Raw genomic sequence first — 11980 nt, forward strand, 5'->3', positions numbered from 1 at the left:
AGGTCCAAATGACCTAAATGCCCCTATTGGGGTCGTATCAGATTATTAAGGTTTATTGACCGAGAACAGCCTGAATTTCCGGACCATCAGCGTATACAGAAAAGAAAAAAACTCAAAATTTGAGGCTTACTCGTTATTCTCTGTGGGACCAAGAAGATGATTCGGAGAGTCTCTTTAATTAATACAGCATTTGACGAAGAGCGGCTTCACCTCCCCGACTTGATCAGGCTACGGATGACGTAAGGAAGGATCCCGCCGTGGTCAAAGTAGGCCAACTCCACCTACCAACCAAAGCAAGAAACAAACCTTCAACAGACCGACGAGACGTTGGTCGATTGGGGTTCCACGATGAGTACCTCGGTGTCAAAGCGAGCGGTGCAAGAGAAGGATTTCCCAGTGTTGGTGGTCACCGTGACGTGCTGGCCAGGCCGGATCTCGGCGACCCTGTTCGGGAGGTCAACAGTGAACCGCTCTCGGCCGGTCAACCCCAGTGTATCAGCATCCTCCCCCGGCATGAAACAGAGGGGGACGATCCCCATTCCGACCAGGTTGCTCCGGTGGATTCTCTCGAAGCTCTTCGCAATGACCGCCTTCACCCCCTGCCACCACCCAAACAAATGGTTCACGTGCATGACAAATGGTTCGAGACAAGTGGGTATTAATACAACCACTTCACATGCATGATGAAAAGAAATGACAAAAATTAAACAAACACAGCAGAAAGTCAACGAAAGGGGGCTGACCAGAAGCATGGGGCCCTTGGCGGCCCAGTCTCGAGAGCTGCCGCTGCCGTACTCTGCTCCTGCAATCACGATCGTATCCTGGTTGTCTGCCTTGTACCTCTGGTCAAAGTCAACGCATTTGTGAGCTCAGACTGATAGGGAGTGAAGAGGTAGGTCCCACTCACCGTGGCGGTGTCGTAGACGGAGAGCTTATCTCCAGAGGGCACGTGGACGGTCCTGGGTCCCACCTCCCCCTCCAGCATCTTGTTCACCAGCCGGATGTTTGCAAAGGTCCCCCGAGCCATCACCTCGTCGTTGCCACGTCGGCTGCCGTAGGAATTGAAATCCCTCCGGTCAACGCCATGGTCAACAAGGTACCTCGCCGCGGGGCTGTCTACGTGGATGCTTCCCGCGGGGGAGATGTGGTCGGTGGTGACACTGTCCCCGAGCAGGAGGAGACAGTATGCATCCCTCACTTGGCGAGGCCCACTTGGGGCCATCCCCATCCCCTTGAAATAAGGCGGCTCGTGGATGTAAGTTGACTGTGGGTCCCATGCATAGAGCGTTGACTGCGGCACAGAGAGTTGGTTCCACGTCAGATTTCCCTCGGTGATAGCCCGGTACGTGGCTCGGAACATCTCCGGGGCCACGCTGGACCCCACCACCTGCCCAAAAAAATGGATAATTTTTATCTCTGATTTCATTAAAAGTAGAAATAGAGGGGTGAATGGTCAAAGGAAAAGCTCACGGCTGAGATCTCCTCGTTCGACGGCCATATATCCATGAAATAGACGGCCTTTCCGTCTTTTCCCTTCCCGATGGGCTCCGTGGCCAAATCAATGTCCACCTGGTGTGCCACCAGCTTTAAACACTTTTTTTTTCTCAAGAAAACAAGAAAAACTGTAAAATAGTAGAGAAAAGATGCTGGCTCTCTTTTCAAACAGGAAATATCATTGAGAAGAAATTAACAGAATTCAAAAAATGGCCTGAATTCTAGTGTTAAAAATAATGAAACGTGCGTAATTAAGCTTCTTTGTGTTTCTTCGGTTTGTGAAAACCAAAAAGTACCGTAGTTAAGCGCATAGAAATCTGGAAGGTCCTTGGAAACTTCTAATTTTAATCTTCCTTTTATTTTTCAAAAAACATATGTTCTTTTTGAATTAATCGACATTTCAATGCAGATCATGAATATCACGACAGAACTAAAGGTAAGTTTCGTGACATCACTAAGGAACGGGAAAAAAGAGAAATTTCCACGCATTTTAATCCTCCTTATGTTTTTGTAATGAGCTTTTTATGCAAAAATAATGTAGTGCCGAAAATAATTAAGACAGAAATAAAGCAAAGTTTCATGACACCGATAATAATCCTCCTCAATTAGGAATGAGCTTTCAATGCAAATAATGTTTAGCGATGTACATCATTACGACATCGATAATAACCCATCCTTTGAATAAATAATGAGCTTTCAATGCAAAAGTTTGTGGTCTTGTGAATTATTACGAGAGAAATAAAGTTAAGTTTCATGACACTGACAATAATCCTCCTTCTGAATAACTAACCAGCTTTCAATGCAAAACTTTGTATAATTGAAAACATAAATAAAGCTAAGTTCCATGACATTGAGAAAAAAAGATCGAATAATTGCATGAGGATAATAAACAAGGCTAACATTGATAGAAACTTAGAAGAAGTACGCAAAAAAGAGAATAACTCACAGTGCCAGCGAGAGCGTAGACAACGACAAGAGGAGGTGAGGCCAGATAGTTTGCCCGAGTCAAGGGATGGACTCTGCCCTCAAAGTTTCGGTTTCCGGAGAGCACTGCAGCTGCCACAATATCTACAAATTTTCCCAGATAAGAAATTCCCAAATTTGGAAGGACTGTAATTATTATTAAACTTTAAGTCGCCATTTTTGGGAAATTTTGGCGGTGAAGTTGCAAAAAACCCCGGAAAAAAGAACTGGATTTCACTTATAAACTAATTTCGTGACATAGGGAAAGGATTTTTTAAAGGATTTTTCTCATTAAGCCTATTGAACTAAATCGAATATTTTAAAGGAAAATTATCTTGCCTGCAAAAAATTCTACGACAGAAATGAAGGTGCGCTTCAAAATATTCACAAGAAGAAGAATTGCATCACACTTTAATCCTCCTTTCGAATTATATACAATCTTCTAAAGGTTACAACAGGAATTGAAGATAAGTTTCGCGGCATTAAAAAAAAAGCTGGGGAAAAATAAAACTTGCAACCCACTTTAATCCTCCTGAATTATATTGAGCTTTCAATCTTTCAAAAAAAAATTATATTGAGCTTCAATGCAACACTCTTTACTATTTTATTTTTTTACAACAGAAAATGCAGGTCAATTTTGTATCATCACAAAAAAAACCCCGCAAAACGACGAATTTCAAAGAATTTTAATCCTCATTTTTAACTATATTGCCCTTATGATGCAAGACTCCCCAGACTTTAAAAAATATTACGAGAGAAATGCAGATAAGTTTCTGCCATTTAACGTGCTTTGACGGATTTTTTATATTTTACTTTCGGGAAACTCCCATTTAATAATTACCGTTTTCGGAAATTGCGCCAGCGACGGTCTCGTCTAAATCTCCAGAGTTGCCAATGCACGTGGTGCAGCCGTAGCCCACAATGTGGAACCCCTGCTGGTTCAAATACTTTTGCAAGCCACTGCAAGCGCACATTCCACTCAAATTTAAATATTTATATAACTTCGAAAAAATATGATTAAGAAAAATGAGTGCTTCGTTGCAGCTCTTGTTACGTTGTATCCGTATTGATACGAGCTCTGCTTTTATCACATATATAATATAATAATATTAGCTCGAAGCGCTTATTTAATATTATTCATGTAATGCGAAATGAGTGATATGGATAATGTGTAACACGCGATTAAATAGTGTAATAAGATAATGATTGAGAGAAACCTTTGGAGAAGATATTTGGTGACCACGCCAGAACCCGGGGCAAGGCTTGTTTTGATCCAAGGCTTTACCTGTAGAAATAAAAGAGATTTAAATATAAATAATATTTCAGTCATGAAAATGACGTCATTCAAAATTCTCATTCCGCTGGAGTTTTTTTTTTCTTTTTTCTTCATTTTTGGCCACCGTTGGGATTGAATTTACAGAAGTCCCAGGTTTTTTAATTCATTATATCATTTCTCCGCAACTAAATTACAGAATATGAAATGTCTTCAAGAATTTAATGAAAATCTTTCGCTGAAATGAAAATACTGTCATGTAATAAATGAAATGTCTCTTTACCGCCGGTATTAATATTTGTTTCTTTTTTCTACAGCCGGAATTGAATCTACAGGAAGTCCCACGATTCCGAGGTATCTCAACCCTTCATTTCACAATTAAATTACTGAAAATCAGAGGAAATGAAAGACTTCTTGTGAGAGAACATTTCGCTGATATTGAAATATAGCCATGCAAAAATAAAAACTTATTTATACCGCTGGATTTGTTTCTTTTATTTTGCCACCGCTGGACTTTTCTTTTTTACATGACTACCTCTGGTTTAGAAGACAGAATTCCCAAGATTCTTTCTTAGGTAACTCGATCCTCAGTTACTCCAAAATGATTTACCGGAATCACTGGAAATTAAATTCTTTGAGGATTAATTTCAAAACCTAAGACGAGAGTTGACAAACCTCGAGACCTAATTCACAGGCCTTTTTAGCAACAAGACCAGCGCCAAGCATGACACTAGGATTTGACGTGTTCGTGCAGCTCGTGATAGCTGCGATGACGATACTGCCATGCTTGAGCTCTGCCGGCTGACCATGAAACGAAAATTTCACAACTTTGTTCTGTGATTCCTTTGGAACTGCAAATCCCTGTAAAAGTAAATAAAAATAATAATAGTGTGAACCTTCTTGCAGGATCAGTAGTCACGCTATATCAGCAAGTATTAGATAAGCCAGAAACTGTTGCCTGCCAGTTGCATTTCAATTCATTTTTTATTACATTTTCTAAGACAGTGAAAGACTACTGCACATTAAGTTTATTTTTTATTTCATATCTTGAGATTGCAAGAAAATTTTGCTTCCCAGAGGGAAATTTTTATAGTTCGAAATTTTATACTAGTAGCAAGAAACGCTAGGCAGACTTTTCACTCACCGATGGGATTATTTTAAATAGAATTTTGAATATCTTGTTTTCTGAATACAGAAAATTATTTTAAATAGATATTAATGTAGCCTCCGGAAATTCTTTGCAATAGGGAATTGAAAGTGTTAAAATATTTACATGTTTGAACATGCAACCCAAGGAATTGAATCTGTACTGCTGCATTTATCAATAGAACACGATGATATGATCTATTAATTAAAAAAAAATTATTAATTAATAATGTTTGTAGTTAATAGAATTTTCATTTCTTGGTTACACTATCATTCCATGGCTTCAACCCCAAGTTAGCCTTGCGTTCTTCCGAAATCACAAAAACAAATAAATGTAACAAAATATCTAAATAACAAAATTTTGAGATAAGAAAAAAAAGCTGATTGTGAAAAACCCATCACAGGGAGATAGAAATCAGTTAAGAAGCTAACCTTAAAACCAACTTTATTATTTAAACATGCATGCCAATCTGCTTTCATTTCTTTCAAAGGAACACGATCATGGGGCCTGTGAGCAGATTAACGCAATTTATTAGCACCGAAGTTTATTAGAACTGAAATCGATTGTTATTACTCCATATCAAGACAAAATAAAAGAAAGTAGAAGCACCTCTTTGGGCCAGAAATGCATGGCTCCACATCAGTAAGGTCCAATTCAATATACGATGAGTAAACTCTTTCGTCTTGGGACTGGATCCACAGTCACATATTAGCCGCCATTTTAGATAAAAGATTTAAAGAGTTTCTTCCAAAAGCATAAATTGATTCACGGCTCACCTCACTGTAATCCACGAATAATTTATTGGCTCGCAAATAAGTTTCAATCATTTCAACCTGTTAGACAAAGTAACTATTTGACATCATCATCATAATTAGCCAATAATCAATGCCACATCACATCATCAGTTCAAAGCAAACAGAAATAGTCTATTGTCATTGAGGCTGAAATTCTTTGAAAGAATTCTTATACCATCTTTGAATTTAGAAATATCAGCATAATAAAAAACAATTATGTTCAAGGGAGATGTAATTTTACCCTCACTCCCTTTAATTCATGGTACGTAGAGTTATATGGTCAACAGGAAAAAACTACTCAACCAATAGGCGTTATTTAACCATATTATCAGTTTAAAATTGAACTAATTTACTGTCACTGACATATTTCTCCAATTTAGAAATGTCTGAATAAAAAGAAAATGGATTATGTTTAAGGCTGATGGAAATTTATCAGCTCTCACGCTCTAACTTACAATATCACATGAAATAAGTAAAACTAGTTTATTGTCATTGAGACTGAAATTCTTAGTAAAAACCCGGTTGAATAGTGTAACGAATTTTCTCCAAGGTTCATGAAAATTTACAAACTCCCTCCCGTTAACTAATGGTCTAAAAAAAAACCTTACAGTTACATCACTTCGTCAGTCAACTTGAGATATTGTACAGTTATATAGTCAACAGGAAAGACCTACTGAACCACAATATGAGTTCAAAACAAGTAGAACTAGTTTGCAGTCACTGAGACTGACATTCTTAGTAAAAATCTGTACATTTTGTTGCATCCTTGTTGGGATATATCTAAATGTACACGTTGAAATATTGGTGAATGGAACGGGGGAGAGATGATGGCAGTAAGATCTTCACCGGGACTGGAGGATGAGTGGGAGACGAGAAAGGCAGAAAGAATATTGCCTAAGAGAGAGAGATGGCCAAAAGGTCAGGGGTAGGGAAATTACAACTTTGATAATGATACTTTGGTTCCCTCCTTAAGGGAGCGCTGCCCTAATTTAATGGTATATGTGCAGGAAGGTAAAATGACAAGAACGTCCTTAGTGCGCAAAAATGACCAAAATACCCCCATTATGGATGGGTTGCATATCAACATTCTGTTTGGGCATACAGATGTCTCAATAGAAATAAATGTGTTGTTCAAGAAGATGGAAATTCTAACTCGGGACATAAAAATAAGTACTTACAGTTTCATCGCTTCGTCCAGTCAACTTGAGATACTGTATAGTAACATGGTCCACAGGAAAGAAACCCATCGTAGCTCCATACTCGGGTGACATATTAGCTATTGTTGCCCGATCAGCCAGAGACAGTTCTTTCATGCCTTCCCCTGAAAAAAATGAAAAAGATTAAGCTTTGTAGATCAGAATAGATGTAGGAGAAGAAGGGCTAGTTACATTTTACAATAGATCATGAAGGATTACCGTAGAACTCAACAAACTTGCCCACTACGCCATGTTTTCTCAACATCTGAGTCACGGTCAAGACTAAGTCCGTAGCAGTGACACCTTCACGTAATCTTCCCGCTAGCTTGAAGCCAACCACACCAGGCAAGACCATGCTCATGGGCTGTCCAAGTCGAGGAGGGTCAACGTGAACTTTTGGCCAGGTATATTTTTTTTGAATTAATTTGGCCAGGTATATAACAGATTAAAGAAAATGGAATGCTACTAGAGTTGAAAATACGGGGGAGCTTTGTATTCCTATCCTCTTTCTGGATGTATTTGTAGTTTGTGCTAGAGTTTATCTACAAAAGGTTAGACAAACCAAGTGTTTATTGAGTGAGCTAAAGTTCACCATTTGTCTGTGTTCCCAGATATATCAAATCTACTCTTCTTCCTCTCTCCTGAGATCGATCCTACCAATGCAAATTTCGGGCAAAAATTTTATATCGTTAAATACAGAGGCTAGGAGCAAGCTTAAGAGAAATTCCAACAATTTGTCCAGGTTTTGATCTTGCAATGAAATTTTCCTCTCAAATGATGACACCTCTGAGAGCTTATTACCCCAGGAGCACTAAAGTTCTAAATATATGTCTTGGTTTTGACATTTTTTCCTCGCCAGAAAGAGGAATGAATGGCTATGGAAAATAATCGCTCATGAATTACTAAACTTACAGGACAGGCTTCCCATGAAGTCAAGTTTATGCAGGTGATATGGAAACGTTTAGGTATTACACACAATACCAGAAAGATATAGTACCAAAGCACTAGACACAAGTTTGGCTGGAGGAACACGATATGATACCTGTCATATCTAGGCCTATTTTGTTATTCCAGCCCAATAGGGACATTTTAGTCATTTGATCCTTCCATGATTCCTTTAAATAGGGCAGCCTCACTTTAGGAGAGCAGCCAAGAAGTATCAAGATATGTGTCTGGCTCCCTGGCCAAATCCATCCCGCAGATATCTTCCCCCTCTGGCATCGTCCATTCCGTCGGACTTCCTCTTAGGCAACATCCATCCTACCTGACCCTTGTTGCATCAAAGTCCAACCCAGAATCTTCTCCCTGTCCCTGGGCCGAAGATCATTTCCCCGTCTTCCCCCTCCCTTCCTGTCCTCTCCTCGATACGAACTTTCGGGTTCATATTTAGACAATGACGAATCCATCATTACCATTCCGCAACTTAGTTATCATCATCCTCATTCCTATTTGGGATTGAACAGATGGATGATGATAACGGTGATGGATCTAGAGTTTGCCACGAGGCCAAGAGACAGGGATAAGACAGGATGAGTGAGATCCTGTCCATTGACTGGGAATTCATCTCCTGTTCCACTGAATCCTTTCTCCGGTAAGTCACGACCAGGGATGCATGTGTCCTATTCAGTCCCACGTCCTATAGGAGAGGGTTGGAGACTGGTATGCGTCCAAGGTAGGACCACACGTCCCATTCCATCCTAGCTTGTGTACGCTGGCCAGGACGTGAGCAGGGGCTTAGGATGGGATGCACAGTAATATAAAATTTTTTTCTGGTCAGTGAACTCAAGATCATTGTCGGAATCTAGATGTTAACTCAGTCTTAGTTTGGAACTTAATGCATGGCGATGACAACAATTAGAAACTGGATGATGGTGATTCAATATCAACTGAAGTATGATGATGATGACGATGATGACTTATCATCGTCATCCTTGACGTCAACCCATAAACCCACAAGGACACTATTTAATTGCCGGAGTTTACCTGTCCAAGCATTACAGCCTCAGCTTCAATTCCTCCGACTCCCCAACCGGCAACTCCTAATCCATCGATCATTGTCGTATGGGAGTCGGTTCCCACAACACTATCAGGATATAAGAGCCCGTCCGTGTTGAAGACAACTCGACCCAGGTATTCCAAATTAACCTGAGGCAGAGGAAATTAATGTCATTCCATGATGTAAATGAATCATCAAACTCAAGAGGAATCTGAGCACGCATTTTTAGATACCTGATGCACAATACCAGATCCCGGAGGAACAACTAGCATGTTTTGGAAAGCAGTTGATCCCCACTTGAGAAAGGCGAATCTCTCTTCATTTCTGTAGAATTCTAGCTCCATGTTTGCCTGAAGTGCATTTTCTGATCTTGCCATATCAACTTGAACTGAGTGATCGATGACTAGATCTACAGGAACCTACAGGGTAAAAAAAAGGAAGAACTTGAAGTGTGTCCTCAAAAAGTCACAAGAGGAGAGTCAAATTTCCTTCCATTTTTTTTGAAAAAAAATCAAGCCTTAAACGTTATTCTTCCAAAATAAGAGAGCATTTATGTTAGGCGAAGACTTCCAAAAGAGGTGCACCAGACGGCTGCTCAAAGCATTTATGACCACATGGTTTATCTTAAAATAAGTATCTTAATTTGTTCATAAAATACCCAGGGACAACGCTACATTTTTTCATACAATCATGAAAAAATTACTTTTGCGAACCAATGGAATCCAGATGTCAAATTGGAACGCAAAATATCTAGATTTAAAGCATCCTTAAGTTTATGTTTCAAAAAAAGGCATCCCCAAGTGTCTGATACGAAGAGCCAATACATTATTTTTCTCAACAAATCAAAGCGCAGCTCGACTTACCAAAGGGTTGATCTTTTCTGGGTCGCCTCCTAGACTTTGCATGGCGTCCCTCATACAAGCAAGGTCAACAACAGCAGGCACTCCAGTGAAATCCTGATGAAAGATAAAATAAGTAATGTATGAAAAAATGTAGCGTTGTCCCTGGGTATTTTATGAACAAATTAAGATACTTTGTATCATCCTCAAGACCAACAAACTGAAAGTAAACTTTGCTATTAACCTCTTGGCCTAAAAAAACTTCCCAATTAATTCGGTTGTTTAGGATAAAAAAATTTAACTTCTCTTTTTAGTGCAAACTTTAGGGAAGTGAGAGCTGAATTTCACAAAAACAATCTCATTATCTGCATTAGTTTTACAGCAGTAGACAAAATAAGGATAGCACAAATAAAATGTCTGAAATAGATAAAATCAACAAGCTAGTAGCATGTGAAGCATATACTTTTCTATATTACTTTCAAAATAAACAAGTTAATTAAAAATGTAACATTTCTACTTACTGTTGTGACAACGCTTATACCTGTAGAAGGACGCGAGCAGGCTTAAAAGGAATTTCCACTTGTTTTGGAGAGGTATTTTCCCAATCGAGAATTTTCTCAACGTCGTTAGCTGAGACTTGGAAATTATCACAATTCCGGAGGGCAGACTCGAGAAGAATTCGGATGGAATACGGAAGCCTGCCTGCGAGACAAGAAAAAGAATCATTGACGATGACCAAATCATTTGAGAAATAAGTTTTCAAAAATTTAAACCACAGAGAAATTCAATAAATTGAAAGAATTCTGATCCAATATAACAAGTCTGAATTCACTTATTCAATTTGATTTCTTCCGTCGAGCCTGCTACAGCACCCTAGCATCAACTTTAATCGCTACCTTACTTACCAATTCTTGGATCATTCAGCCCAGGCAAGCTGTAGAACTTCCCGAATTCACCCCCGCCTGGTCTTGGCAGGCTAGTCAAGATTGCCTTGAAAGGATTATCAGCAGCTGAAACGGCAAATACAGGTCCAATTCACAAAAAAGTTAGTGCACAACCGATTAGAATAAAATATTGCCACAACAGGCTTTAAAAAAAATTCAAAGTCTAAACCAAATAAAAGTAACAACCAGGCAAGCAAAAAACGCACCCATCGAGCTGATTCTCCTCCGAAAACGCTCAACCACAGCGGCCGAAGCCCTCGAAGCAACTCCGACAGAGCGAAGACGACACTCTCCGCGCCTTACAGAAGTCCTGAACCCTAACCGACGCGTCAAACACCCGGAGAAGCTGAGAGAGCGGCAACCGCTCCCAAAACTGCATCCAATTCTCCCGTAAACAAACCGCAATCTGGATGCCTCGACAGGACATGTACCAGCAGATTTAAACATCGGAAAAAGAGCGCCTCGCAGCGGACGAATCAAATCGGTTGAGATTGATTGCGGACGATTGCGATGAGGATTGCGGATGAGGATGATGATCAGATGACGATCGCAGAAGCGAGGTATGGCGATGGATTGTAGAGTCGGTTACGCAAACCCTATCAATGAATCTGGACGTGGAGATCGATCGATGACGACGAGTGTCTTCTCGCTGTCCGCGCTCGCCGTGGCCACCTTCGTCGGAGGGAACGCAGCATGGGCAAGACGAACAAATAAGATCACGACGTCTGTTCTCAGCTGTATTTATAGTGTTGACAACTTTATCCCCAAAAATTCAAAAAAACTGTAAATATCTTCCCGAATATTTTCGAAGGATTTATTTCTAATATATATATATATAATGTATGTGTGTATATATCTTTTCCTTTTATCTCTTTTAACTCTGTCATTGATAATTTATCCCCAAAAACTCAAAAAAGTTGTACATATTCTTCCTGTGCATATTCAAAAAAATATAAATATCTTCCCGGATTTTTTCGAAGGATTTATTTCTGATATATATATATAGTATGTACGTATATATTTTTTCCATTAACTTCTTTTAAATCTGGCATTGATAATTGATCCCCAAAAACTCAAAAAAGTTGTATATATTCTTCCAGTCCATATTTTCTAAGCATTTTCTGTTTTGGTTATTAATCTCATTTTCTTTTACAACTATGCCATGGACGATTTTATCCCAAAAAACTGGTTACGTCAGTGTCCTGACCAATCCAATTTTATTCATCTAATGATACGCCTTCTAAGGATATTTTGGCATGATTATGTTCATGTTATTCTTATCAGAATGCAAAATTACACTTCATTAATTATTTTTCCATTTATATTAATTTTTC

At 39.3% G+C, this 11980-nt stretch overlaps 1 protein-coding gene across 1 annotated transcript; it reads right to left on the bottom strand.

Moving 5' to 3' along the window:
* Nucleotides 1-9: 9 nt before the first annotated feature.
* On the bottom strand, nt 10-11362 carry LOC144704158 (aconitate hydratase, cytoplasmic-like). Its single transcript, XM_078576440.1, has 20 exons — nt 10853-11362; nt 10608-10712; nt 10244-10404; nt 9727-9819; nt 9097-9282; nt 8851-9012; nt 7087-7231; nt 6850-6992; nt 5654-5710; nt 5487-5566; nt 5309-5384; nt 4406-4591; nt 3675-3742; nt 3299-3417; nt 2441-2562; nt 1471-1569; nt 908-1387; nt 744-842; nt 357-599; nt 10-281 (listed from the first exon to the last, which is right to left on the bottom strand). Exons 1-20 carry the CDS (start codon nt 11091-11093, stop codon nt 207-209), a joined length of 2940 nt encoding a protein of 979 aa, XP_078432566.1. The 5' UTR covers nt 11094-11362; the 3' UTR covers nt 10-206.
* Between the last annotated feature and the right edge of the window lie 618 nt (nt 11363-11980).

Source organism: Wolffia australiana, chromosome 6, assembly GCF_029677425.1.
Source record: "Wolffia australiana isolate 7733 chromosome 6, ASM2967742v1".
In the NCBI taxonomy this organism is placed as follows: Eukaryota; Viridiplantae; Streptophyta; class Magnoliopsida; order Alismatales; family Araceae; genus Wolffia; species Wolffia australiana.